This window comes from Mobula hypostoma, chromosome 9 (assembly GCF_963921235.1).
Source record: "Mobula hypostoma chromosome 9, sMobHyp1.1, whole genome shotgun sequence".
NCBI lineage: Eukaryota > Metazoa > Chordata > Chondrichthyes > Myliobatiformes > Myliobatidae > Mobula > Mobula hypostoma.
The window spans coordinates 89377862-89400840 of record NC_086105.1 but is presented as its reverse complement, the minus strand read 5'-3'; the positions used below and the strand labels follow the sequence as shown (position 1 = coordinate 89400840).

At 41.7% G+C, this 22979-nt stretch overlaps 1 protein-coding gene across 2 annotated transcripts in view; it reads right to left on the bottom strand.

The window, feature by feature from the left end:
* Window positions 1-340: 340 nt before the first annotated feature.
* Window positions 341-22979, bottom strand: part of mad1l1 (mitotic arrest deficient 1 like 1) — a 1178242-nt gene continuing 1155603 nt past the window's right edge. For both annotated transcript variants that reach the window (XM_063058642.1, XM_063058644.1), the window contains exon 18: window positions 341-2310. In XM_063058642.1, the coding sequence (XP_062914712.1) occupies window positions 2152-2310 (159 nt within the window). In that variant the 3' untranslated portion in view covers window positions 341-2151. The remainder of the gene's footprint in view (window positions 2311-22979) is intronic.

The window sequence follows — 22979 nt, the reverse complement described above, 5'->3', positions numbered from 1 at the left end:
AAAAGGGTGGGATGAGTTCTACAGAGGACTCACAGGTCACCACCCACGTACCAGAGCAGCACCTCCTCTGACTGCCGCAGTGTCTTAACCAGGTTTCCGTCAGATATTGTCAAACTTACTTGGTAACCAGAAGCAAAACCCTTTAAGATAACTCATAAAAGTAAACAAAACACATCAGCAGTTTGCATGTTCTGTGTCAGGGAAGCCAGGTCACTATAGCCATAAGCAGAAGTTAATCATCAGTTCAATCCCGTTAATTAAAAATGCAATAACTCATTCATTTGTAATCTTTCAGTGTTGTAGCTCGACTTAAATAAGAGAGTAATTCAACATTTCCATCTTCCACATCTTTATTTGCCACAAATCAATCCTCCCAAAAATAACAACATTGTTACATTTATAATGTGTGGTCTTCATCGTACAGACAGATTCATTCAGTTCTTGTACAAAGCAGACATACAATGAGTTACAAACTTATGCATAATATTACTCCCTTTAATCAATCCTCTGGTCACTTAGTTTGCCTATTGCAGACAAGACAATAAGAACCCTTGAATCAGTAAGAAATGAGGGGAAAGATTTCACTTGATCATTGTTCAAAAACATAATGAAATGACACAAGACCAGTTGCTGAACAGGATGCTAAGAGTGTTTCTTTATCCCCGTGTGGTTGCTGACATTCATATAGCTGGAGGAGAAAACTATTAAAAAAAACCTTTAGCACATTGTTGCCTAAAACTAAACATCAGCAGTTAATAAAGTCACTGAGACCTGATGCATAATCTAGATTCTAAATCATTGCAGTACAAAGAAAAAAAGCACTGATACTAATGTCCCTCCCTCTTTCCCTTGTCCACTCATCTCTCCCGGCTCCACTCTATTTTCCCCTCCCCTCCCTCCAGCCCAAACATGAAGTCTCTCTTTAGCTGAAATATGCACAGTGTAACAAGAAGCTTTTGCTAATTATGATCAACCGGTGTCATAGCTTTTGTAAATTCCTAACTTTGATTTCAATATTCTCTGCGTGTTGTCACTCCAAGAACGGTGGTTTGTATCTTCCTGGGAGCAGTTCCACATTATAGATCACCTGTCCACATGGAGACTGACAAAGATGAGGGAGGGGGGTGGGGAAGGAGAGGGAGAGGAAGGAGGAGGGGAGAGAGTGGGGGGGGAGGATGAAGGAGGAGGAAGGGGGAGGGAGGAGGGGAGAGATAGGGGAGGGAGGAGGAAGAGGGGAAGGAGGAGGAGGGGAGAGAGGGGAAGGGAGAGAGAAGAAGAAGAGACTGGGAGGGATTGAGGGGAGGAGTGGGAGAGAGGGGGGAGAGAGAAGGAAAGAGAAAGAGGGAGAAAGAAGGGAAATTGGCAGAGAGGGAGAGATGGGAATGAGAGGAGAAGAGAGAGAGGGAAAATAGAGTGTGCGCTACGGAGAGGTAGAGAACGAGTGAATCAGAAAGAGACACCTGCAGTGTGAGAAATACAGATAGAAGTACAGAGAGAGGGAATCGCACTTGTCTCTGCACAGGACTGACCTATCTACATTTCCTGCATTATGCTCAGCCTCTGTACGTAATTCTGAGCTATCGGCTGCTGTGACTGGATATCTTTAACCCATCATACACTACAGAACTATCAGTAGAAGTAAGAGGGAGTGCAGCAAGTAAATCCTGATGGATGTTTTGTGGGTAAGAATTTATATCAATAACAGGATGCTTGGATTTGCACCGGGATTTTTGCCAAAGGCAGCAGGTTAGCTTAATTCCACTTGTATTTTATGTCAACTGGCGAGAACAGTTTCATCATTTCTTAATCATGTCCTTCACCCCAAAGTCCCTCCACCTGAATAGTCAGCATTTGTCTGGCTCCCTGCAGGAGAAGGAGACTCCTGAAGGCAGCACTGATAATGGCAGCTGCCAAGTTCATGCTCTGTTCACTCTCCTTTCCAGCTGCCAGGAGATGAACGAAGGCAAAGAAATTAATTAAATCCACAACTAAAGCAGAAATAAATGTTTGGAAAACATATTAAGCAAACATCCCATCACAGATCTACTAAATGTTGAACTAGTCTCTAATTATCACTTCTAAAATAAGCTTTCTTGCAGTATAACAAAATACATAGAACGGTTTCTTCAGTGACACAGATTTCCTCCTCCACTACGCACAGGTCTGGCGACTGAAGAGGTCAAGGGTGATGGCACTGAGGAATGCTGGGATGCTGTTCTGATGGTGCAGGTGAAGGTTGATCAGGTCGGTGAGTGAGCGGGAGAAGTCCGTCTCCAACAGTTGCATCTTTGCTCCAAGACTATTGGCAGCCTGCAGGAAGGAGGAATATAATTCAGCCATTGACAGTATAAACAGCGCTAAGTTTAAGCCAGTTTCCTGCCCTGTTTCATTCATTGTTTCCTTCTCTTAGTTTATATCAGTCTCAGTCCACTGTTCAATCCACATGCACAAATACAGTCTCCTTAAACAACAAGCTCCTGTTTAAAAAGATTTAGAACTTTAATGGAAACCAGTCCAGATCTGCGGCACACTACTTACTCTGAATATCACACCCAAAAACTGAGGGCATTCATAGATCTTTGCTGAGTGTCTTGATCAATATCATTTTAGATAAACAATTACATTAATAAAACCTGATTGGTTGTTCTCCAGACATTTGTTTGACAGTATCTCCATCAAATGCCAATCTATCTTCAGACCAGTAATCACTGCAAGTCTGAGATCTGTACAAAGGCAGCTGTGGGACAGTGCCTGGAGCTTCAAACTACCCTTTTGCTCTGATTCCATGGCCTTCATTTGTCACTGCAAAAGTGGAATTGCCACGTTCAGTATTTTCTCATTGATGGCCCCTAGACCGTAAGGTGTCACAGTCCTGAACTTGAGTCATGAGCTGCTTCTTGCTGACATTTCTCTAAAATCTTGGGAAATACCACTTAATGAGATACCAATTAGTGTTGAGAAGGTAGTGGTAAGGGATTAATAATCAGGAAGTAACACCTTTCTCCTTCAATCATGAGACATAATAAGTGTGCACAGAGACAGCCACTGTTGCCAATATCATTCATGACACGTCCCTTCAGCTGTGTATGGGTTTCTATATGTACAACCCTTTGAACTACTCACACTTTGTGAGTGTTCCGCAAGTCTTATGTGAATTGGTTTGTACACTATTCCACATTTAGAACTCACTGGGAACAAGTAGTTTACATTGGCAATGAATCACAACCATCAACAACACAGTTACTGAGCATCGAATGGTGACATGACTGCATTGGAAGGGTAGATCTGAGAAACATGACATGGCATAGCAAGTCTGATGAAAAGGCAACCATGTGGAGGATAGGAGAGGTAGGATCAGAGGATATGCCAGAACAAAGTGACAGCTCAGTTCCAAAGAGGTGAAATTGAGAACATTAGCGGTTAGGACAAAGAGAAGAAATGCTTCTGTTTGCAAGCAGAAAGAATGGAGATGTTCTTCAGAAGTCCAAGGTAAAAATATTCAAAATGCAGCCAACTGCAAATGTTAGGAAACATTCATATTGATACTTACGTCCGCAAAGATATTCATGTTTTATTTGAAGCAGGAACAGACTAACTGCAAAAAACAATTTAATCCTGTGCCAGAGATTGTTGTATCATTGCCAGAGTCAGGAGAAGAATCAAAAGGTGAATTATTATCTGAATGGAAAGAGATTGCAAAAAGATGAAGTTTGCAGGCAGGTCCAACAAGTAAAGGTGAAAGGGCTTGGATTTTACAAGTAGGGAGGTTTTCCTTCAGGGTGCTTGGTCAAACCTGGAATAATATGCCTAGTTTCCTTACCAAATAAAATATATGGCAGTCCTGGAGGCAGTCCAAAGAAGATTCACCAGGCTAATTCCTGGGATGAAAGGGCGGTGTGATCGAGAGAGGCCAGACAGCTTGGGTTTTTAATCTCAGGATTTAGAAGAATGACAGGTGATCCTAAGGGGGTTTGCCAGGGTAGATATTTTATTTTCAGCGATGGGAGAGTCTTAAGCAAGGAAACGTTGCTTCTAAAAAAGGGATCAGTTATTTTAAACAGAGGTGTATTTAAATTTCTTCACTCAGAGGCCATCAAAGTGGTGGATGCCAGATCATTAAATATATTTAAGGTGGAGATAAATGAATATTTGAAAGATTAAGTAACAATGGGTTATGGGAAGCTAGCACAGAAGAGGAGATGTGGCCCGTTGCAGATGATACTTAATGGCAGGTCAGGCTAGAGAGGTCTGGTGACCTACTCCTGCTCTTACCTTCTTGTGCTCTTGTGTTATGAAGTTTGAAGATAGTAACCAGATGTGATGAGAGGCCATTAGTCACGATATTGTCACTCTAATAAATCTGTAGAAGCATTGTAACTTTGGTGACTGTTCACTGCAAGGTAAGATTGCAGTGGATTAAATCACTGGTCCTCAACCACAGGGCCGCAAAACATGTGCTACCGGGCCGCGAGGAAACGATATGAGTCAACTGCACCTTTCCTCATTCCCTGTCATGCACTGTTGAACTTGAACATAGGGTTACCCACTGTCCCATATTAGCCAGGACACCCCATATATTGGGCTAAATTGGTTTGTCCCATATGGGACCGCCCTTGTCCCGTATTTCCCCTGCTAAGGTAGAGCGTTCCTATGAAATCTTTCATGCCGAAATGGTGTAAAGCGAGGAAGTGATTACCATTAATTTATATGGGAAAAATTTTTGAGCGTTCCCAGACCCAAAAAATAACCTAACAAATCATACCAAATAACCCACATAAAACCTAAAATAACTCTAACATATAGTAAAAGCAGGAATGATATGATAAATACACAGCCTATATTAAGTAGAAATAATGTATGTACAGTGTAGTCGGGAAGATTAAGCCAAAACCGATTTGTGGGGAAAAAATCAGCACGTACACGCATGCATACGCATGTGCCTGCGCAAGGCTTCATGGTCATGGTAGTCTTTCTCGGTGTAAACGCAAGTGTCCCGTCAACAGACACAAAAAATGCTGGTGTATGCAGCAGGCCAGGCAGCATCTATAGGAAGAGGTACAGTCGACGTTTCGGGCCAGGACCCTTCGTCAGGATTTGACTGCTACTTTTGTCCCATATTTGGGAGTGAGAAAGTTGGCAACCCTAACTGTAAAAGACATGTCCAGGAGAGTTTAACCCTACTTGAACACCCCCCCACCCCGGTCAGCCGGTCTGCAAGAATATTGTCAATATTAAACTGGTCCGCGGTGCAAAAAAGGTTGGGGACCCCTGGATTAAATGATACGCACTGGGAATGTTCCATTAGATTGGAACATAGAAAATGTAACCCTCTTATTCAAATCAGGAGGAAGACAAAAAGAGCAAGAAACTAAAAGTCCGTTAACTTTAACATCTGTCCTGGGGGGGGGGGGGAGTTAACTAAAGTTAGTCATTACAACAGGGTAAAGACAACATGGATTTGCAAAAGAGAAATCAAGTTGACCAATTTATTGGAGAGTTTTTGATGAAATAGCATGAAAAGAACATTGTATTTGTTGGAGATCAATTATTCAGTCCAGGACATGGTATAGGACTTCTTCAGGGCTGTGCCGTACATCCAGTCGGCTCAGGTAGCTTCACTAAAGACCTTCACGTAATTATGCATTTGGAAATGTTCGCTGATGATGTTGCATAATATACTCAATTTTACTTACTTCTCCTTGGATAACAAAGCAGTTGCTGCCTGCGTGCTACGAGACTGGATAACAAACAGGCAAGACTAGAATACGGCAGCTAACATGTGTGCCATGTGTGAATCTGTGGAGGCTGTTACGTACCCCGTAACTGGGTTGCCAAACCAGCAGAAATGGATCACTCAGTTGGAGTCTGGAGTACTAGAACTAAGAAAGTTTTATTAAAGAAACAAGCAACACAGTAATCGACAGGATAATAAATGCAACAGTTCAGCAATGATAACCACACATGTGCACAGAATTAAGATAACAGCATCAATCAAGCTCTATCGTTGTCTAGGGGTAAATGACCAAATTTCAAAGTGACTCAAAGTTCAGTCCAGTTTAGTAGTTCAGTTCGCAGTAATCGTTGCCATGGCGATGGACAACGTGCGGGGAGAGAGAGAGGGAACAGGAACAACTGATCATTCAGAACGGCTTCACTCACAGACCGGCGATATGGCTCACAAGCAACTTTTGGGCGGGTCCTTGGTGATGTCACCTGAGGTCACCGACTGTGACCCCTCCTCCAGATGCGGTCGATCCTCTGCAGTGAACCCGGCACCCAGGCAAGGGCGGACAAACACCGGGTTCCCGCTGATCGTACCTTTCCACCCTGGCCGTTGTCTGGTACTTCTCACCCACTCGTGAGAAGCGTACCGCTTCCAGGGTCTCGTTACCTCGGGTGGTGTGTGTGCTGCCTTAGCAAACCTGTCCCTTTTTATCCCCCTGCTGGGGTATCGCCTGTCCATCACTTCAAACAGTTCAGGGTTCAAAGGGGGAGCCGCTCCAGACAGCTCTCTCTCTCCCACGTCCCTTCATTACACATCTCCAGACGCTGCTCCATTGTTCCTTATCTCTCCTTCCCCTGAGGGCAGGTGGCAGACCACTTGCTGATGTCACTGATGCTAACACAGGCCAGCAAACATCTTAATTTTATGTGTATTCTTGTCACAAGGCAAAGGAACAGCTGATAAAATAGCCTCAAAATTGAGGGGTAACCTTTTAGGACAGAGTAAGGAGATTATTTTTTAGCCAGAGGGTAGTGAATCTGTGGAATGCTGTGCCTCAGACTGCGGTGGAGGACAAGTCCATAGGTATATTTAAAGTGAAAGTTGATAGTTTCCTGATCAATCAGGGCATCAAAGGTAAGAAGGCAGGTGTATGGGATATGGGAACAGCCATGATGGAGCGGTGGAGCAGTCCTGGTGGGCTGAACAGCCTAATTCTGCTCCCATGTCTTATGGTTATGTGTGCCAAACAAGACCATCTCCAACTAAACCCTTTCCTGCAGATCTTCAACCCAAACTATTATTTTGAATTCTTTTTCACAACTGCAACCTGACCAGCTAAGTGTTTACATTTTCATTTCATATTTACAGCCTTTTGATCCTTGGGCTCACCTTTGACTAGAAACCTAACTGAACCGGCCACGTTAATACTTTTGCTACAAAAATCACATGACTCAGTTGGAGACACATGATGCTTTTATCTGGAGCGAAGAACAACTTGAAATGTCAGCTACTGTATTCCTTTGCTTTCACAGATTCCGCCTAACCTGCTGAGTTTCCTGCAGCAGTTTCTTTGTTGCAAATCCTATTCACTGTAGTTAGGAGCGGATGAAATGTTCTGCATCTAAGTGTTTGTGTTTCCAGCAACACACAAGCTCAAAAGTACCTATTTCAAAGCAGTGTATATTCATTCCTTCCACTTTTGCTGCACCCATTAGCCTCCGGCAAAGTTCCAGAAGATTGTTGGGGAGCTAATGTTGTTTCATTCTTTAAGAAAGGTAGCAAAAATATGCTTGGGAATTGCAAGCTGGTGAGTTTAACCTCAGTTGTAGAGAAGTTACTGGATGGAATTTTGAGAGACAAGATCTACCATCACTTGGATAGTGAGGGTCTGAGCAGGTATAGCCAGCGAGGTTTTGTACATGGGAAATCATGTCTGATGAATCTTTTGGAGATTTTGAAAGAAATAACTAAAGAGATAGATGAAGGTAGGACAGTGGATGTTATCTATATGGATTTCAGTAAGGCCTTTGACAAGGTCCTACAGGGCAGACTGATCTCGTAGGTTGGTTCACATGGGATTCGAGGGAACTACCAAGGTGGATTCAGAATTGTCTCAATGATAGGAAGCAGAGAGTGATGATTGAAGATCAGTTCTCCGATTGGTGGCTTGTGACTAGTGGAGTGCCCTAGGGGTCGCTGTTGGGACCTCTGTTAGTCATTATTTACGTAAATGATACGGATATGAACATACACAGCACTATTAGCAAGCTTCTTGTTGATAGTGAAACAGGTTACAATGAATTGCAAAGAGAATATCAGTTAGAGAGATGTGCTGAGGAAGGACAAATGGATTTCAATTTAAGAACATAAGTGTGAAGTGATGCATTTTGTATAGTGAAGCCAGGGTAGGACTTATACAGTGAATGGCAGAGCACTGATGAGTGTTGTGGCATAGAGGTTCTGGGAGTACAAGTGCACAGTTCACTGAAAGTGGCTGCACAAGTAAGTTGGAGATCCAGTTTAGGAGTAAGGACATTATGCTGCGGTTATACAAGTTGTTTGTTATACAAGGCTGTTCTTGGAGTATTGTATGCAATTTTGGTCACCTTGTTATAGGAAAGACTGGAGAGGGTGTACAAAGATTTACAAGGATGCTCTCTGGTTTACAGGATTTGAGTTACAGGGGGAGGTTGGTCATGCTGGACCTTTATTCCCTAAAGCAAAGGAGTATGAGGGGGATGACCTCGTAGAAGTTTATAAAACCATGAGGGGCATTGATAAGTTAGATAGCCCAAGTCTTTTCCCTAGGGGTGCAGGGTCCAAAACTAGAGGGCACAGATATAAGAGGGAAGGCACTTTAAAGAGACCTGAGAGGTAACTTCTTCACACAGAGGACAATGAGTACCTGGAATGAGCTACCAAAGGAAGTTGTCCAAGAGGGTATAACCACGACACTAGGAGAGGATTATGGACCAGACACAAGCAACTGGGACTAGCAGGGAGGACGCTATCGTCAGCATGGGCCAGCTGGGCTGAAGGGCCTGTCTTCTATGACACTTTCTGTAAGTTATCTAAAGCCTCAATGCACCCTGACATGGAAAGACAATTTGTTGCCATTACATGATTATCACTCGATCTAAATCATGAAACTCCATACCCACAGCACTGTGGGAGTTCCTTCAACATACTGCCTGCAGTGGCTGAAGAAGGTGGCAAATCATCATCATCTCATGGGCAGCCAGGGATGGACAATAAAAGTTGCTCTTACTGTTTAAATTAAATTAAAAACTTGCATCTTTACTGTTAGAAACCTGTCTGATAAATAATCAAAAGTGAAAATGGATTTAAAATGTTTAGTTCAGAAAAGAAAATGTTAAAGTCATTTGGCACAGCACACAGCTTTCAGGATGGTTGCTGTGTTCAGAGATAGCAGTGGACTATCACTTGAGTGGAAGGAGGGCACCAATTGAAAGTAAGGTGCAAACACAATAGCTAATAAACAGTAGACAGTGTTCATGTATTTACACCTGCAGATTGATAATCCCAGCTACTGGCATTGTCACCCTTCTTATTTTGGGTTTTTTGATTTATTTTGTCATGTCAAATAAACCAGATAATTCCAAATTTGAAAGTGGATGGAAACAGAGAGGTTGGGCAGGGACCTTGTATTGTGGCAAGAATTTTAAAAACATATTGTGTATTTCAATGTGCTTTCAAGTGTAATAAGCTGTTTTTGATATGAATTTAAGTGTGGATCTTAATATCAATTCAACAATTTCAGATAAACTAATTGTCAGTGCCAGAATTTTCAAATTCTGATCCAAGGTAATCTTCCTTAACCCAGTTTTCTCTCTCCACGGATACTGCCCGATTTACTGGGCATTTCCAGTATCTGTTGTGTTCTAATTCTTACAGTTCCAGCATTTCGTGCTGTTTCTCTCTCAACTAGACCAGCTACAAAAACATCATATTACCTTGGTTTCCACCCTATGCTGTATTGTCTCCCACCACTTCCCACTCACCCAGCAACCTCTTCTGCAACATTTGCTTTCTCACTTATCCAGTTCTGATGAAAGCTTACCAACCTGACTAAGGTTTTATTTCCAAATTTCCAGCAGTTGCAGATACAAATTGTAGCTTAGGTGTTGGTTAAAGGCATAGTAGAAAATCTCCACTCTGAATAGAAACACGAGTCTCAATTTTGAGCGAAACAATCAACCTCTACCCTTGTGACTCTGAGAATGGAGTGTAGAGTCATAAAGATATATAGCATGAAGGTTGTCTTTCAGCCAACTTATTCATGCTGAGCAAGAAGTCTATCTAAGCTAATCCCATTTGCCTGCAATTGGACCATATCCCTCTAACTCTTTCCTATCCATGTACCTATCTAAATTTGTTTTAAAGGTTGTAATTGCACCTGCATCTACCATTTCTTCCAGCAGTTCCTTCCATGAACCCAATCCATTTCTGGCAAAACACTTGCTCCTCAGATCCCTCTTCCCTTAAACTTATGCCCCTAGTTTTAGACTCCCCTAAGATGGGAAGGCTGTGACTGTCTACCCTATTGTACCCTTGGTGATTTTGTGGAACATTGCCAATGTGTTGAGCTAACCCTTGGTATAAGTTTTGCTTTTTAGTTGGTGTAAATCCATTAACAATCGAATAAGTACTGTGTCAGCACATAGTGATGGATGGAAATGAAATTAAGAGCTGCATTTCATAAGCAAAATTGTTGCTTTTTTTACAAACTTCCAGTTAGTCCCCCGACAAAGAACCAGTTCAAAGCCCTTTTTTCTGCCTCCTGGTTTGTGATACATTGAAGCTCACTCACACAGTGACGGTCAGTTCCATTAAATGAAAGCTATCTTCAAATGACAGTCTTCAGTATTCCATTACTGCAATGAATTCATAATTCTACTCAAACAGCATGTAGTTCAACAAAGAAAACAAAATGATAAAGGGATAGAGCTCATTTTGGATTATTTTTTGCCATTGAAATATTATACAAAGGGAGTAGTTATCAGCTCCCCACACTAGTCACCTGCCTATCACAGCTTGCTTTAAGGACATGAAAGCCATACTCTGGAGAACTGCCCTGATCTCTCTCTTTCTCCTGTAACCATCTGCAAGTGAACAATGATACGGGATATTAAGCACTCAGATCTAGAAATTTCTTTTGCAGCCTTGTCTGATGAGCTGCTGCTAACTGAAAGTCCAAAGTTTACTGGTAGAAGGGAACTAAATGATTAAAACCTATTTAGACGTGTGGGAGATCAAAACCCAGTCCCTAATATATTGGATAAGGCCAGAACATGTCTAGATAATGGCAAGTTCATGGAATTTGGGATCATTGGGATAAGAAACAGGGCATTTAGAGGAAAGGGAAAACAATTGATACACTGTTGAGATTAAAGGGATAGAGCTGTGATAAAACACTATGGAGCAAAAGCTGCATTAACTAGTTGGACTAAATGGACAGTTCCTATGCCTTAAATATTACCTAATTCAATGAAGTGTGTAATTTGTGGAATAAAACATGATGCATAATAGTTATAGAATATCAGAAAAATCCTATTAAAAAGTAATTTCATAGGGGGGGCCCCCTCGCCTCCTCTGTTTAGCCACTCCAAGGGTTGTTTCACATCAAATACCATTGCAGCAATATGAAACACCAACTGTCCGGCTGCAGACTGAGGAGTGTAATGGAAAAATAAATTGCAATTTATTTTTCAAAATAGAAATTCCATTTTATAACTTAATTATTCACCTCATAATACAGAGAGATTTGTTCTGCAGCCTGCTTAGACACCAAATTGCTCACCCCTTCTGTGCTGAAAATGAGAATCCAGGCAAACTCTCCACATGAGGGAAATGTCACAGATTATTCTCAAGCAAGACAAGCCCATGCATATTCTAGATCATGGTTTATTTTCACCTGTTGTTGCTGTCTTTAAAACCTCTTCATCCTCTTATTGTTGTCTCTCTTTATCATCAAGTGAAGCTTGTAAGCACTGGTATGAAGACTGATGGGTTGATTCAAATAAGCAGCAGACGACACTCCATTACCAACTGAAGACCACAATTCCCGAGAGGTATGAGTGCCATCAGGACTACAACCCCCAGAATGCAATAGCACAACTCCAGCACAAGTCTCATCCAATGTCAAGCACATATGATATTACTCAACATGTGGATATTTTAAATAAATGAACACAAAACAATGGGAGAGCACATGTCTATAATTTGGGTAATTTTAAAAAAGAAGTTTACCATGAACTTTTCAATTTACTTTGAGGTAATTTCAAAACAATGTAGCGAACCACCCAAATGAGTGGTGCCAGCAGCTGTTTTACCTCTGGCATCAGTATCCATTACCAACCATCCAAGCAGTAACACAACTACGCCCTCGCCTCCTCAGCACATTCATTACTTCTGTTCCACCTCCACCCTAACACTGCCTTTACTCCTCACCTCACTCCCAGATTGTTTCCTTCTCTAGACTCAGCCCTATCATTGTCACTGCTCTCCACTTAAGTCCAAGAATTGCCTTTTGCATCAGCCCCTAATCTGCCTTTGCTTCATATCTCTGGCTAAAATTGTTGGTACCTTCAGTTGCCTGATAATTGAAAATATCTCAGCACCTTGACACTGCTCACCTCCCCTGTCCCCACTTCATCACACCTTGGCTACAGGTAAGCAATGCCAAAGACATCTTGAGGTAGTGAACATGGTTGGAGCTGTGGTGTTGAAACTGCTGTGATTTAGCCTCTCATCCTCAAAGTGTGAGCTCCCTTCTATTCTTTACCTTTAACTTAATTCTGAGATCTAAGTAAATAGATGAAATACCCAGTGAGCTTCTGCCATGTTTAATTTTGAGTATTATTCATGGCAAGCAGCATATTGAAATTTACTGTTTTACAGACAGGCTCTAATTGATTAGTGCACCACTAGAGTTGCAGCAGTTTTGATCCCCTTATTGTTTGTTAACTGATTACAGTAATTACAACTTTATTATAGTGTTATTAATTATTCATTGCACTCATATTGCAACTTCTTCTGATTAATTAGGTGTCAATAGTGGCCATTTAAAAATCCAATTCTGTACTGTGCACTGGAAGATGACTGCCTTGTGAGGAAACACAGAGGCAGAGTGGTGCCTGTGAACAGCTTCACCTATTGGACATCAACAGAGTGACCATCAACCCATTCAGTCTGAGACACAATATTTTTCTGCCAACATTGAATACTTCACCATGGGGGATTCAAAACACAGCAGGTTGCAGTTGTGTGGTTCAACAATGTTACGTGCACACCTGGGACTGGAATATTCATGATTCCCCGCTCATGGACTACACTATATTGTGCAGCAGTGTCCAAAGTGTTTTTACATAAGAATTAGTCTTGTAAAGAGCATAATCTTGCATTTAAATATGCATTTCAATTGCTCCTTTCACAAACTGATTTATAGTTAATAGAAGGTACATCCCACTTCCAGTATTACGATGTGGGGAATATGGAGGCTGATAAGTACAAAGCAAGATTCAATAAGTGGCCCCAAGAGAAATTATAACATAATCTGCTTTAGGTGTTGTTTTGGGGAAATATTATCTAGAATAATAGGGAGAGGTTCTCTGAAAAGTGCTATGGAACCTTTATAATCAACAGTTGGGATCTTGTATGTATCATTCAACAGAACAGCATCAGCTTAATGTCACACCAGAGCTATTAATATAGATTGTGACTTCAGTAAAATGGAGTTGAATTATCTGAATTTCTTACACACGGAGGAGAGTCTCCCATGGCTGGCAATTAGAAAGAATAATGAGCTAACCAATACCTACCCCCTTATTAAATGTCAATAGCAGACAATCAATAACGATAACAAAATGAAAACATAAAATGCCAGAAATGCCCAGCAGCTCTGGAGAAACTGTGCACATAGAGAAGTGAATGTTTCAGGTCAATGGCCTTTCATCAGAAGTCACCGACTAGCAACATAAACTTTCTCTCTCCACAGGTGCCTCTAACTACCGAACATTTCCAGCATCCATATTATTTTGCCTTTGTAAAAGAAAAGACCAGCTAGGCTCTATTAACATGTGCTCCAGCGTGAACTGAAGCCTGTAATTACATAATGCTGTTGGCTGAGGTTCTGGCGACGTGGTACTCCAGCAAGAGGTTGTGACTAAATCTGGATAAATACAGTGGCTTTGGTATGCATTTCGGGGAATGTCAAAATGTTCCAAGGTCAACAAAGAACTTCTGAAATATGAATGCTGTTGTAACTTACGAAATGTAGCAGTGAAATTAACATAGAAGATCTCAAACAAGAATATGATGACAAAAGTTTTTTAATCCTTTTTAATGTTGAGGAATAACTAGGCTATAATTCACCTTCTTTTCTCTTTTAAACCCTGTGTTGCTGAATCTTTCACATCACCCCCAGGGGCCAAAATTAATGGCTGTTCTCAAGATGCCAGTTCAACAATACATCAATTTCTCACCATGGATTGGGAGCGTTGGACTGGATTTTGTGCTCATGACATTCTAACGCAGAAGCAAGTGCAAACCCCGCTCCCCGCCCCACCCCACCCTGTCACAACCAACACGAGACAGCGGAGAGGAGCTCAGTTGGAGAGCTGGTCAAGTAGACGTTATCTCTTCAGCAACCTCTCTCAGGTCTCTGGGATGTAGTCCATCTGGTCCAGGTGACTTATACACCTTAATACCTTTCAGTCTGCTTAGTACTTTTTCCTTTGTAATAGCAATGGCACTTACACCTGTTCCCTGACACTCGCAAATCTCTGGCACACTGCTAGTGTCTTCCACAGTGAAGACTGATGTAAAGTACTCATTAAGTTCATCCGCCATTTCTTTGTCCCCCATTACTACCTCAACAACATCATTTTCCAGTGGTCCAACATCAACTCTCACTTCCCTTTTACTCTTTATATTGTTAGCATTCAATAGATTCCCTTTCTTGTGATCCAACACCAACCTGATTTTCCCAAACCCCCTGCATATTGAAGTCCCCCATTACAATTGTGACATTACCCTTATTACCTGCTTTTCCAGCTCCCTTTGCAATTTCAACCCCACATCTTGGCTAATATTTGGAGGCCTATATATGATGCCCATAATGGGTGTTTTTACCCTTGCAGTTTCTTAACTCCACCCACAAAGATTCAACATTCTCTTACGCTATGTCACCTCTTTCTAAAGGTGTAATTCCATCTCTTACCAACAGAATCACGTCACCGCCTATACCTTCCTGCTTGTCCTTTTGATACAAATTATATGCTATGATGTTAAGCTTCCAACTATGGCCTTCTTTCAGCCACAACTCAGTGATGCCCACAACGTCATTCCGATCAATCTCTAATTGTGCCATGAGTTCATCTACCTTATTCTGAACGCTACATGCATTTAAATATAGCATATATACATATACTTTCAGCTACCACTGACTAAGTACCTGCAGATTGTCCCAGAACTCATGAAACATCTGACTAACTACCAAACATTTCACACTTAGAGGAAAGAACTTTCAGGTTGAGTCCTTGAGCAAAAACAGGTTGTGACAGTTGGAGGCTTGTCTCCTCTCCTCTGTGGCATGCGCTGTGATAAACTGCTCACTTTGCCATGCTCCACTGTATCTAATGCTTCGATTTAACACAAAAAAAAACAACACTCAGCTGCAGGCACTTGGAAACTTTTGAAGATAAATATCCGAGAAGAAAGTTGTTTGTTTCCCTCTATAGTTCCTTACCATACTGTGATCCAGAAACTAATCAGCATTCAGATATAGTTTGATAAATTGTGAATACTTCTCTTTTGCCTGTGACAGAAGATTTTTCAACGTACAACAATAGAATGTGAGCAACAACCTCTACCTTTCCACATCAATGACAACAGTGTGAACACTTCTGGAAGTTCAGCCGATCTTCCAGCAGGATTTAGCACAACATGAATGCACTGTGGAGAAATAACTCATATTTGTTGGTAGGAATAAATACAAAGGCTGTGCAGATTCAGGAGAATCCAACATCCAACAAATTCACAGAAGTAACAACTCAGGAACAGATAGTTCAAGCTCTGCAGTGTTGGTCATCCATACCAGCCTTTTCCCACCCATTTCACTATTGCTTGCCATATCAGCATAATATTTGATTCCTTCACTTTCTTTAAATCTTTTAAGGATATTTTCCTCATCTATTCTATCATTCTCAGATTCTCTTGGTAAAAAAGTTTCTCCTGAGTTGGTTATTAGATTTAATTATGATTATTGTATATTTATGGTCTCTATTCAGGCTGCTCAACTTCAGTTTGGCAAATTCTTGTACAATTACACGCAGCAGTGCCAGAAAGGAATTATTCCCAAAAATGCCAATGGCATCAAAGCATGGAGACATCAACATCCACTCCTACTGACAACCTTGCCAGCTTTTGCTTCACGGCTGATGGTTGCCTGAGTTGACTGGCCTATAGCACTATGCAAAAGTCTGAAACACGTGTAAAAAAATTCTGTAAAACGAAGATGCTTTCAAAAATAATGAAATGAAAAAGTTTTTAAAACATCAAAAAATCTACTATAAAGACAAGTAAATAGTAAAAAAAAAGCTTAATAAAATCAATATTTTGTGTGACCACTTTTTGCCTTTAAAACTGCATCAATTCTCTTAGGCACACTATTGTGCAGTTTTATAAGAAAAATCGGCAAGTAAAGCATCTTGGAGAACTTGCCACAGTTCTTCTGCAGTTGTTGGCTGTCATGCTTGCCCCAGGTAATCCCAGAGAGCCTTGATGGTTGAAATCAGGGCTCTGTGGAGGCCATACCATCTGTTGCAGAATTCTCTGTAATTCTTTTCACTGAAGCTAGTTCTTCATGGCCTTGGCCGTGTGTTTGGGGTCATTGTCCTGCTGTAGAATGAAGTTGGGACCGATCAGATCCTCCCTGATGGGTATAGTGTGATGGATGAGAATATGCCTGTACTTCTCAGCATTGAGGAATCCATTAATTTCGACCAGATCACCAACTGCATTTGCAGAAATGCAGCCACAAACCTGCAGTAAACCTCCGCAGTACTTCACTCTTGGCTACAGACACTCATCCATCTAGTGCTCTCCAGCTCTTCTACCGACAAACTGCCTCCTGTTTGAGCCAAAAATGTCAAATTTTGACTCGTCAGTCTAGAGCTCTTTCTGCCATTGTTCAGCACCCCAGTCTTTGTGTGTTTGGCTGCAAGTGCGTCCCTTGGCTTTGTTTCCACTTTAGAGGAATGGCTTTTTGGCAGAAGCTCTTCCATGAAGACCGCTCCTGACAAGACTTCTCTGAGCAGTATGTAGAGGAGTGTACTTGGGTTCCAGTAGTTTCTGTGAGTTCAGAGCTGATGGACTTCTTCCAATTTAGAAAGCACGTCAGTTTGATATATCTTTCGTCTGCTGCACTCAGTTTCCATGGCAAACAACTACATTTCTGGTCTTCAACCTTGTCTGTTTCTTTGTGCTTCTTCAGAAGAGCTTGGATAGCACATCTTGAAACTCCTGTCTGCCCTGTAATTACTGCTTGGGAAAGACCTTGCTAATGCAGGATGACACCTTATGTCTTCTTGCCATGGTGTAAGAATTGATAATTTGAGGGTTAAACTGCCACATCCATCACACCCTCACCTTTTTGTTTGGTTGTCTGTCAACCAGTTTGATTCCTCTAACTGTTTCAGTTAATCAGTCTAGATGTCATTGGTTATTAGCACCTGTTTATCTTTGTTTAATTATCCTACAAAGTAATCAAGTTTTTTATTTAATTGTTTTCACTTTGGGTAATTGAGCTTCCAAAACCAAACTAGTCTAGTGCCACAGCTCTGGGTTTTAGCAAAAGAAGTCTTTTAAAAACATCTTTTATAAAGCTACTGACTCTCCTGCCTATCTCAACTTTACCTCTTCCCACCCTGTCTCCTGTGAAAATGCAATTTCCTTTTCTCAGTTCCATTTGTTGCTGCTGCATCTGTTCCCAGGATGAGGACATCAGAGATGTCTATCTTCTTCAAAGAATGGGGCTTTCCTTCCTCCACACTGATGATGCCTCACCCACATTTTCTCCATTTCCCTGACATCCATACTCACCCCATTTTCCCACCACCTTAACAGGGTTAGAGTTCCTCTCATCCTTACCTACCACCCCATGAGGCTCTGCATCCAACACATCATTCTCTGCAACTTTCACCATCTTCAACGGGATCCTACCACCACCCTATCTTTACCTCACCCCAACCGTCCATTATCTGCAGGGTTTGTCCTTCCATGATTCCCTTGTCCATTTGTCCTTCCCCATAACCTCCCTCTGGTACAGATCCCTGCAAGCCACAGAAATGCTACACCTGCCCATTTATCTCCTCTTTCTCCTCTATTTTGGGCCCTAAACAGTTCTTCCAGGTGAGGCAACACTTCACCTGTTAAACTGTTGGGGTCACCTGTTGTGTCCGATGCCCGTGATGTAGCCTCCTCTATATTGGTGAGACCCAACATAAATTGGGGACTGCTTTGTTGAGCACCTCCGCTCCATCCACCAAAAGTGGAATTTCGCAGTAGCTAACCATTTAAATTCCTATTTTCATTCACGTTCTGACATGTTGGTTCATGGTCTCCAGTTCCGCCAAGATGAGGCCACTCTCAGGGTGGAGGAGCAACATCTTATTTTCCATTTGGGTAGCCTCCAACCTGATGGCATGAACACCGATTTCTCCTTCCAGTAATTTTTTTGCTTCTTTTCTTTTCCCCTCCCCTTCTCTCTTCTTCTATTCCCCACACTAGCCTCTTACTTCTTCTCCTCACCTACTTTTCACCTCCTCCTGGAGCCCCACCTTCTTCCCTTTCTCCCATGGTCCACTCTCTTCTCCTATAACATTCCTTCTTCTCCAGTCCTTTACCATTCCCACCCACCTGGCTTCATCCATCAACATCTAGCTTGTCCTCTTTCCCCTTGCCCACCCTTTTATTCTTCCCCTTCCTTTCCAGTCCTGATGAAGGGTCTCGGACCAAAATGTTGACTGCTTATTCACTTCCATATATGCTGCCTGACCTGTTGAGTTCCTCCAACATTTTGTGTGTTGCTCAGGATTTCCAGCATTTGCAGAAGTTTTTGTTTTGAAAAGAAATCTTTGCATGACAGTGATTTTCACAAATGATTAACCTGAATGATAGGGAGGGAGAGTTTAATGAAACCCAAAGAAATTTCATATTCCATATAATTTCCAGGCAGCTGAGAGATATCAACTGCATTCTTAAACCAGAATTATTAGAAGTATGCAATCCAGTGGGAGCCATGAGCTTCCCTTTGACAATTATTCTCATGCAATTAAAGCCGTAAGTGAATGGAATGACATGAGGCTATGCTAGGCTCATCCACACCAATGAAGCAGTGATCATTTGTACTTCTGGGCTTGAATCTGATACTTGCAATGCCAGTCAGCTAGTAGATGTTCAATGAACATCCAGTCACATACAAATGATTTGACCAACTAGAACACATGATGGGTTAAACAGAGCAATGTTCTGGGCAATGCTCAATGCAACCTCATTGGACAATGGGTGTTTTATTTCTCCCAAAGCACGATAATTGCACATTTCACAATAGTTATTAGAGACTTGCTTATTAAAATTGAGCATATTGCTACAATATGTTGGCTAAGTGATCAAGCTATGTCCAATTCAATTTATTACAAATGCTCTGTTAGAATAATCACTTTGTATTTTCTTCCTAATTCTGCAATATTCTCTCAGAAGATTTAAAGTGCTTCAATTATGTTGAATAGAGGTGTATAGGGGCTTGCTGGGTCAGAATGACTTGGGATATTTTCATACACATTTCTAAAGCATCTTTCAAGCTCGTAATAATAAAATGAAAATGTTTTCATTAATGAATGGATGCAGTATATATTCCATTAGTTTAATTAAGGGTAGAATTTGGGTGATTATTCAATGAAATGGAAGAATTATAACAACTATACAGTGGTACAGTATGTACATTTCTTACACAGAGAAATCAGATTATGGACAGTTGTCAGGAACGAAACACTGACATAACCCAAGGATTGCCTGCATCTTTGAAAGCATGGCTTATTTGACAGCAGTTTAGACCTCTGGGCACTGGTACCAAACGTGTTAGAGGAGAACATTTTTAAGAATAAGTTACTGGCAGTGAATGGAGACTGAAACAAAGGGATAGCTCTACCAGATTATAATGATAGAATATTGGAACATCTTAACCATGCCCTAACTAATCTGATCTGGATACCCACTCACTTTGATGGCTTCAGGGAAATTAGTGATGAAAGTGTTTAAAGAGGCAGTGTGATCCAGTCTTTGCTTAAGTGCTCAAGTGCATGAGTTGGGAAGGAATTATCTGTTGGGCGATTCATACAGCCCAAGAACATTTGAGCCTAAATGGGTTTAAACTCACTTTGTTCTACAATGTTTCTTTGTGGCCCTGTGTAATAGCACACTTTACTCTGCCGTTTGTAAGTTTTGGTTAATTGAGAGACAATTACAGTCACAAAGAAATGGATGTCTAACAGCTTGTGGGTCCTAATCACAAACTGTTATATAGAGAGTGTACATCCACTTTGAGATAATTTGAGATTTTCCTATGTGTGATCATATTTATCCAAGTAAGACGAGTATGATGCACTATATGGATTCATCTCACTTAAGCAATGCTGAAAATTACACATTCAGTGAATGCGCAATTGTAGAAAAAGGTCTGAACAATTATTAAATAATTTACTATTGTGAGACAGCTTGGGTGTTCCTAATGACCAAAGGAAGATGTAAATTTGTTGAAAGCCACCCCCCATACATCTATTTCATCCCCAATGGCCAGTAAAAGATGTGTTGGAATCTTTAAGCCTCCTATAGTCTGCACATACCAGGAACCATAACGTGGGAGATTGAAACCTCACCAAGGTTTTCTGGAGGATGTCTTTACACCTGGGCAGCAGCCTGGGAGAGGCTGAAAGATGTGGTTATGGGCTGGAGAGAGGGGAGCAGCAAGCATGGCATGGTTAACAAAAGAGGTAAAGGGAAGTTGGTCCAAGGAACGAATGGTGTGTGTATATGTGCTTGCACGCGTGTTCAGAGTTTATCCGGATGCACTCTCTGTGTAGAGGCATTTGTGTATGTATGATCACATATGTGTCTGTAAGAGATCAGTATCCAATTGTCTTGAACCTTCTCACTCTGTCAAGTTGGCACAGTAGATGCTGTTCAACAGTCAGTTCACATTAAACTAAATTGTATCCAGGCTTCCAGCAATCTTGATATTTGGACCTGGTATCTTGTTGCTCCAATCAATCTCTTCTAATTATTGACTATAGCAATTAGCAATTTTATCAACAGTCACAGATAAGTGCTTTTTAAAATGGCATCCACAGAATCTCAGTTTTCTCAGTTTTATTTCAATCCTAATCAAGTCAAGTCAAGTCACTTTTTATTGTCATTTCAACAATAACTGCTGGTATAGAACATAGTAAAAATGAGAACGATGTTTTCCAGGACCATGGTGCTACATGAAACAATACAAAAACTACACTGAACTACGTAAGAAAAAACACAAAAACTACACTAGACTACAGACCTATCCAGAACTGCATAAAGTGCACAAAACAGTGCAGGCACTACAATAAATAATAATAAATAATAAACAAGACAATAGGCACAGTAGAGGGTACAGTAGGTTGGTGTCAGTCCAGGCTCTGGGTATTGAGGAGTCTGATGGCTTGGGGGAACAAACTGTTACATAGTCTGGTCATGAGAGCCCGAATGCTTCGGTGCCTTTTTCTAGATGGCAGGAGGGAGAAGAGTTTATATGAGGGGTGTGTGGGGTCCTTCATAATGCTGTTTGCTTAGCGGATGTAGCGTGTGGTGTAAATGTCTGTAATGGCAGGTAGAGAGACCCCGATGATCTTCTCAGCTGACCTCACTATCTGCTGCAGGGTCTTGCGATCCGAGATGGATCTTCCTGCCGAGATGAATCAGACTGCCATTTAAAAGATAGATGTCGATATGGATCACAAACTTTTGACAGCTTTGGAATTTGAATCAAGCAATTTTTGTGGACACTAATCATCTCAGTGATGAAAGTCAGAACGTTGCACAATTCTGGATTATGTGAAATGTATATGAAGAAGAGAGTGGCTGTCTGGCCAGATCCCAACGGCTACCAGAGTGATGAATGCAAACGTATACTGGCTTCTAACACTGGTGTTTTGTTCAGAATTTGTACCAGTTTTTTCATTTCATTGGAATGACATGTTAGGAACAAGGGCAGCAATTAGGCACTGCTGTTGAATTCACTAAGATAAATGCACCAATTCCCTCCAACTAACTCATGGCTGCAAGAACAGAGTGAAGAATTGAAGAAGAGTGTGAAGGAAAACACAGCACTACTAGACCATCTCTATGTTCTGGGCAACCTGCAGGGTCAGAGCACAGCAACTGACCAATACTCTGGTTATGTATGTTACCTATGTGCCTTGTCAACACTATTTATGACAGTTGAATTTCTACAGCAGTAACATATTTGGAGGTGGCTTAAAGGACAAAAAGAATCAAAAGAAGAGTATAACAATGGTTTTGAACTGATTAACAGAGACTACCATTCAGTGCATCATGCTAGCCCATCGCCACATTAATCTCTAATGCTATTGCTGCTTTCATCGACTTATAGGCCTCCTGCCATTGCCGTGTCATCAAGTGATGATTCAAGCCACTGCCAGCTGGTTTTGTGCATGGACAGGCTGATGGTCGCTGAACAGCTGTCCAACCTTTTCCCCATTTCCAGTTGATCGGAGAATTACAGAAACAGCCAAGGGGCGGGTATGATCGCAATCTGGATCAACCTGGAAATTTACGTAATGCACTGGATTACTAGTGGAGCAAGAGGCGAGTTGTGAAGGGTGAGGCAAAGTGTGGACGGTAAGGCGAAGTGTGAAGGGTGAGGTGAGGTGTGAATGGTGAGGTGAGGTGTGAAGGGTGAGGCGAGGTGTGGAGTGTGAGGCAAGATGTGGAGTGTGAGGCAAGATGTGGAGTGTGAGGCGAAGTGTGGAGGGTGAGGTGAAATGTGAAGGGTGAGGTGAGGTGTGGAGGGTGATGTGAGGTGTGGAGGGTGAGGTGAGGTGTGAAGGGTGAGGCGAGATGTTGAGTGTGAGGCGAGATGTGGAGCGTGAGGCGAGATGTGGAGCGTGAGGTGAAGTGTGGA